The sequence below is a fragment of the Aspergillus fijiensis genome, assembly GCF_003184825.1.
Source record: "Aspergillus fijiensis CBS 313.89 unplaced genomic scaffold BO72scaffold_50, whole genome shotgun sequence".
Taxonomy (NCBI): Eukaryota; Fungi; Ascomycota; class Eurotiomycetes; order Eurotiales; family Aspergillaceae; genus Aspergillus; species Aspergillus fijiensis.
In genome coordinates this window covers 283,661-290,429 of record NW_024469026.1, presented here as the reverse complement: position 1 = coordinate 290,429, position 6,769 = coordinate 283,661, and the positions used below count along the sequence as shown (strand labels likewise).

Genomic DNA, 6,769 nt, shown 5'->3' with positions numbered 1-6,769 from the left:
CCCATAATAAAAGTCTCGAGGAAAGTCTCGAGAAGAAGAAGTAACTAAGGATGAGGTGTATTTGCGATCATAGTGGATCTATATTAGAGTCTTGTAATAGAGAAAGACTAGATTCTAGATCTCCCCCTCCCCTTCTCCCACCCCCCCGCTTCTTCCTTCTCAGCCCCATCACATCTCACGCCATCACATATTCCACGTGGGGAGGATATCACGATGATGATCCGCCGCATCCAGCCAGTTCATCTTGCTCCAGTGCGCCGGTCGCTCCAGCGCATCCACAAAATGTCTGACCGCCAGTACCATCTGGGCCGCCCAGCGCTGCGGACTGACCCTGCCCACCCCGGTCGCCAGCGGAGGGATCAAGATCCGCTCAATGCGATCGGTCGCACGCCCCCGATTCCACCCTTCTAGCTGTCCCAGCAGACTCCAGATACACTCGTACACCACCTCGCGATCCCAACTCACGCGGTCTGGCATGCGCATCGTCGGACAGAGGGCCACCCACCGACACCCCCACTCGTTGGGGGTCAAGGACTCAGGAAAGGACACCAGCGTGCACGTTCCGGGGGGCACAAAGCCGCGCCAGCGCTCGTAGAGGACCCGCTGCGCCGCTCGCGTCAGGGTCTCGTAGGGATGGTCGGGGAGGCAGAATTTGCGGGTGATGGCATCGTCGAAGGCCCCGTCGAGGAGGCCGTAGGAGTTGGCGGGGGAGACGATCAGGTCGAAGGGGGTAGTGGCGGGCACGTCACGCAGCGATTGCCTCACAATGCGAAACTGGACCTTCGGCTCCGTCGCGTGGGCGGGCCATTGTCGCGCCAGCGCCTCCTCGAAGGCGGTCACCGACTCGTCCTCGCGGCAGAGGAGGAGGAACTCGGGGAGATCGTGAAGCGACATGGTAGATGTGTGGTGGTTTGTTAGTAAGCCAGTCCTCGAAGGAGGTGGACAGCGATCACAACATGATTATATGCCATGGCGTCGAATCTGTCAGCCTTGCTGTTGTTGTACTGAACCACCTGGCCACTGGCCAGTGGAGTCGCCGTCGGTGGACTAAGCCTTGCTGCTCCACCACAAACAATGCAAACACCCCAACCCGGCACTTTCACCACATCTATGGATATCAGCCTCGAATGTAAATGGATGTCATAGGGGTGCGGCTTATGGGCGAGAATCGCCGTTGGAGTAGGATCCTGGCTTTGCAGAATGGGCTTCGTTGAAGATTGTGCTACGCCTCTTGTTCCCAGTCACTGAACGCGTTCCGCGGAGGAAATATATAGTTCGTGCATCATCCAAACCAAGATCTAAACAACCTAATGCAGATCTATCGAGTTAGTGCTGAAGATCTTTAAGTATATCTCTCATAATTCTGTAATAGCGACATTATTTACTTGCAAAAGATCAGTTTCTTCCCCCTGCTCAGTATGTAAACTCGGTCTGAGACAGTCAATCGGGAGCCTCAGCTCGGAAGAGAGCGGAACGATTCCGGTCCGCACCGAGGGCAGGAACATTGTTTTTCCTCGCCCACACCGCCGAGCATGTGACAGCGCGTCATGACAAACACCAACAAGCCTGCATCGGCAACAACTTCAACCACAGCACTATCGCCTACCATCTATGGTCGCTATTCAAGATCGCATTGCTTCCGACTGGCTCGCCCGGTCTGCGCATCAAATTTTAAAATTATCCTTTGAAAACCTCGTCCGACCGGTGCTTGTTTCGATTGCATGTTGCCAGGCACCATTCAACTGAAATGACGGGCCTGAGCAGCGCATAGCACGAATCGACGGTCAGAAGACTCGCGTGCTCCAAATTGTCGTCCTTCAATGCCTGTTTTGCTTCTTGTCTGAACTCAAACTATCCTCTACAGACTTTTGCACCTTGGTCTCTTGACCCTGAGCGGCATTTTGGATCCCAGCGAGGATTGGCATGATGGATATCGCGGCTCTACATCCTCCGCAACATTGCGATAACCGAGGTAGGTTGGCTCACACAAGCCTATATACAATTCTAAAAACATTTCACTATACGATACTGAACTCCTGTATAGGGCCTCGAACCGGTACACTCACACGATTCTCAATACACGAACCACAGACCTGCTGCGATGCTCCCTCCCCCTTTGCTCCGTCATCAGCCGTGTCCACACTCTAATACACTCGCACTCCTACAACAGCGAAGCGCTGCAGCCTGCCATTCCCATCGCAATGCCAAAGTTGGAGAAGTGGCCTGCAGTGACACCCAACTGGCCGTTGCCCGCTGAGCACTGGGTGTCCCGCTCGCCGCTACACTTGACCGTGCTGCTCTGAGTCCCGGAGCTGTAGTATTCCTGCTCGTTTGATCAGTACGAGTTCAAGGGCCCGGCGCAAGATGTTCTACTCACCGTTCCGTAGTGGACAAAGTCATAAGGCCACATGATGTACATGTTCTGTGTGCGTGGTCAGCCTTTTCATTCTCTCGCCGTGGACGATTCCGAACTCACCGGGACACCATCATCAGCATTGTTACCCCGGTTCAAGGTGCCATTCTGCGAAGTGCCAAACTCAGCAAAGGCGGAGTTGCCGATCGGGTATGCGGCCAGCGCATTGCTAATGACCGTCTTCTCTGGGAAGTTCTGCGTCAACGCAATGTACGACATGTACGTCAGGGACCCGCCTAGGGAGTGGCCAGTGGATTCCAGATCATAGTCTGGGTACTGCTCCACTAGGGTCTTGACCTCGGAGATGACCGTGTCGTGGACCGATGACCAGGGCGAGTAGATGCCATGCATGATCTGGGCGCCTGATGGGAAGTTGATGCCGGAGAGGCTGGGAGTCACCAATGTCGTGTCAACGTCGTTGGCGATGTCAGTGGCTGGAACTATCAGCATTGCAGACTCTATGAAGTTGTGTATGGATGCTTACCGCTGGTTGAGCCTCTCATGGCAACCGTGATGCGCTTCTTCTCTGTGGAGTAGCCAATGAAGCCCTGGGAAGGGTTAGTCCTGTGTCATCGAGCATCATGATGCGATCCCTACCTGAGTGTCTGTGACCAGATCGTTCAGCTGCTTCGTAATGGTCACATCAAATGCGGTGCCGATACAGCCGGTGTATGCGGCAGAGGCAAGTTGCGCAGCCCGGTGAAGCTCCGTCCATTCGGCAGTATCTGAGAAGAGGTCAGCATATCGATTGGACAACAGCCCAGAGGACGAACTCACCGGCGGTAGCTCGCTTCGTGGGCACGGCCCAGGCCACAGGGATCAAGGCCACTCCGGCCAAGACGACGGACTTCTTGAGATGCATGGTGACTGATGACGTGATAACGAGCGACTGTAGAGACTGAAGAGGTTGAGCTTGCGACGAAAAGAATGGAGAGACCCAGCGGCCTCTTTTATACCCTCCTCCAGGCCAGGGCCAGGCCGGAATTCTCTGTCGAATTCTCTGCCATTGAGATGAAACATGAATCCGACCGCTGCACCTCGGCTTGATGAATTGCGTTGACTCCACCTAGGAGACATGTCATCCACGGATGTGATATGCGCCTGGGATCGACTTAAGCTTTTTGAAAAGATTGATTTCTCCAGTAGCACGAACCGTAATCCTAGCTGGACGACTAGCACCACGACCTGACTGGTGCCCTGGATCCGAGCACAATCTTGGCCGAGTCGATGACACAGGTTTGAGGTGCCCAGTGCCGGTGTTGTCGCATCTAGAGTGAAGATTTTATGCAGTACGAGCTGCAGTACGAGCTGCAAGCCTGAAACCGGCTGGAGGAAAGCGATGGTTGTTTCAGGGGTGGAGCGCCGCTCCGCCAGCTCAATTTTGAGTCAATCTGCCCTCCCCGATTCGCAGCCCACATTTCACCGGCGATGCACCGGCTCTTTCTCCCCCATGAACCTTAATTTTGCAACCATTGGATCTGTCTTAGCGGCTGGCAAAACCTCGGGCGCTTGGATCACGTTGTTGATGGCTGTCTTCCAGGCCTCTTCCGTTCGGTCCGGCTTCGAGCATGCTGATCGCGGCCGACGATCGCTGTTCGCAACGATGCAAGCTATCTCAACAAGGATAAATGCACAGGGCTGTCGAGGTTCTACTTTTAGGCCTCGCATAAGCCCCACGGGCTTTCAACCCACACATTCGGAAAAATCTACTTCCACACTCCCTCGTTGGGAATTTTCTGCCTCCTTACCATTTCCATGAATGCAATCGGTGGTAAAGCACGTTTCATCTGAACCCAATTGCACCGTCATCGGGCTTGAATGCCTAGATAGGAACTGTTTGGCCATAAGGGGGTCTAAGGCTCGATGCCTCTCATCCTGCGCGGTAATTGCATCGGGCTGGATCCGATCTATCACCTATTCGCCCGAGCCAGAGCGAGGGTTTTGTCCCTCGTGCTGAGGTACTCAGCATAGTGCTATAGTTTCGATTAAGCCGATGAATGGACGCTGTCGGATTTTGAAACGAGCCATCGCTTGTCACCAGGATATGCTCGTTGTCGAATGCTCTACGGGCCATGGCACGTTCGAACTTGGTTGACTAACGCCCACATTTGTGGGATCATCCACCAAGCCACTACCGTCGACTACAAGCGATTTAGCAGCAGATCTACGATGTCCATGGGTTTGCGCTCAATTGCTTTCATTGACTATGTGCTGTTCCTTCTACCAAAATCCCGCTAGTGGGTTACTTTGAATCTTGTCATGCAGAAAGTAAGTGTCAACCCATTGATCTCAAGGCTAAAAAAGAGAGAGAATTAGGTCGCGCGCTCAACATCACGCAGCTATTTACAGTCCATCCTTCCTCTCCCGCTTCCTCTCAATTTCAACCAACCAGGGGTCTTCTGGTCCATAGCAGTCCACCTTTTCACGATTATCATTTCGACCAGAAACGGCGACACTGAAAGATACGAGAATACCCCAAACAGTAGTCGTCAAGTCATCCGTGTCGCAGGATTTGCCTAGTACGCGATCAAGCTTCCACCACCGGGCAAGGAGGCATTAGCCGACCCGAGCCACGAGTTGGCCGAGGACGACTTATTGTAGTAGATGCTGTACCCCTGGCTGATGATGTTATTCAAGGAGGTATCTGCGTCGGTGAAGTTCTGCAGATAGACACTCTGAGTCAGAGTCCAGTTCGAAGTGGCATCGAGCGAGACGCCCAAGTACCCCTTGCCGCGACCATCCACAGCAGCCCCGGTCCAGCTGGAATAGTCGGTTAACCTCCAAGCAATGAGACTGCTGTTATACGCGACAATGTCGCCTGTCAGAGTCGACTCCGACACGGTCACGGTCACCTCGGCTGGTTGGATACTGGAATTCTCCTCATACCCGGCAAAATGGTCGAACGCCTGCGTCACCTGCGAGGTGTTGGCCAGAACCAGAACACCGGAAGTGGTGTTCAGCGTGGTGGCGACCAGTTCGGCCTCGGCGATGACATTGCCGAACCACAACGCGGGCATGTCGTCCCCAAGAGTGGTCAACCGGGAATTCGTGAAGCTCAGCGAAGCGCCACTGCTGCGCGAAGAAGAGGAGAAGAGGATGGTGCCGGCGAGCAAGCCTGCGGTGAGGTCGACATTGGTAAAAGCCGACTTTTGCACCCCATCAGAGAACAGGCTCGGTGCGTTCTCGGCATGTCCGATCACGTTGGTGCCATAAGTCTCGCCTAGAGTGTAGAAGATGGCGCTTCCGATGCCGGCTGTGTGGGCGACGGCGTCGGTGATGTGCAGATATCCGGCTGGACTGTCTCCGGAGAAGGCCGAGCTGCGCTCGCCGCCCGAGAAATGGCGGATGTTATTGGCCACAAAGGTGCCGTTGCCGCCGGCGTATAAGCCATGCGATACCGGTCCGGAGCTGTAGAGGTCGGTGTCGTTGACATAGACGATGGTGCCGGTGCCGTAAGCATAGACGTTGGCAGCGCCGTTGTGGACCGTCACGTTGGCATGGTCGATGTACGCGGTCGATTGGTTGGCGATGTTGATTGCCGCGTTGACGCCGAAGAAACTGGCCTGGTTCAGCCATGTGCTGTAGCCATACTTGATCACATCACTGTAGGAGAGGTTCACGACTGATCCCTCCGTGCCGACGAGGACGCTGGTATCATTGGCGTCGACCGTCAGAGTCACGTGTGCCAGTTCGACATCCTCTTCTGAGTAGTAATATGGTCCGGAGATATTGTAGATCAGGTACTGCGCGCCGCCATTGTCGGTGGTGTAATCGGCCACCAGTGTGTTGTCTACAGCATCGGCCGTCACATCAGCGGAATCGCTGGGGTCCCAGACCGTGATAGAAGCAAAGACCTGCGGTAGATACGACAGAAGGAGCAGCGTGAGAGACGCCATGGCTGATCTCAATGTGGAGACTCTGATGAGGTGGTCATGGAAGGCATTCACAGGCAGCTGGAAGCAGCTTATATACCCCCCTGTCTTGTGCTCGCAATGACCTGGGAGTGGAACTGAAGCTCACATATCGTAGCATGTTAAGTGAAAAGCAGTGGGGCCGTGACAACGATTTTTATCGTTGAGCAATGCTCGGGAGAAAGCTGGAGACAGCACCATCTGCCCGAAAAGTGGGCCAGCAGACTATAATGCACTAAACGTACACTACCACGCACATCTTCTCATCCTCGACCACACGAACCGAAAGCATTACAGTCTTCACTCTAGCGTTTCGCGTAGCTGTCGTTGTCAAGCACATCAGCTTGCCCCAGACATGCCGAACTCTGATGTGGAGCCGACGAAACAAGGCCGGTTGGCGCGTCCGACCATCTACAATCTTCACCACCACCTTCAAAACGCGGGG

At 54.4% G+C, this 6,769-nt stretch overlaps 3 protein-coding genes across 3 annotated transcripts; all 3 read right to left on the bottom strand.

Moving 5' to 3' along the window:
* Window positions 1-144: 144 nt before the first annotated feature.
* BO72DRAFT_450870 (uncharacterized protein) lies at window positions 145-1,304 on the bottom strand. Its single transcript, XM_040945357.1, has one exon. It carries the CDS (start codon window positions 892-894, stop codon window positions 184-186), a length of 711 nt encoding a protein of 236 aa, XP_040798368.1. The 5' UTR covers window positions 895-1,304; the 3' UTR covers window positions 145-183.
* An 857-nt stretch (window positions 1,305-2,161) lies between these two features.
* On the bottom strand, window positions 2,162-3,275 carry BO72DRAFT_461424 (putative alkaline lipase; the record flags this gene model as incomplete). Its single annotated transcript, XM_040946520.1, has 6 exons — window positions 2,162-2,323; window positions 2,378-2,422; window positions 2,477-2,847; window positions 2,898-2,961; window positions 3,011-3,138; window positions 3,191-3,275. 6 exons carry the CDS (start codon window positions 3,273-3,275, stop codon window positions 2,162-2,164), a joined length of 855 nt encoding a protein of 284 aa, XP_040798367.1.
* A 1,433-nt stretch (window positions 3,276-4,708) lies between these two features.
* Window positions 4,709-6,769, bottom strand: BO72DRAFT_212083 (uncharacterized protein). Its single transcript, XM_040939681.1, has one exon. It carries the CDS (start codon window positions 6,307-6,309, stop codon window positions 4,930-4,932), a length of 1,380 nt encoding a protein of 459 aa, XP_040798366.1. The 5' UTR covers window positions 6,310-6,769; the 3' UTR covers window positions 4,709-4,929.

What these genes read in the sequence shown, in the direction of transcription:
- BO72DRAFT_450870 (XM_040945357.1), bottom strand. Translation starts at nt 894, where the DNA reads ATGTCGCTTCACGATCTCCCCGAGTTCCTCCTCCTCTGCCGCGAGGAC.
- BO72DRAFT_212083 (XM_040939681.1), bottom strand. Translation starts at nt 6,309, where the DNA reads ATGGCGTCTCTCACGCTGCTCCTTCTGTCGTATCTACCGCAGGTCTTT.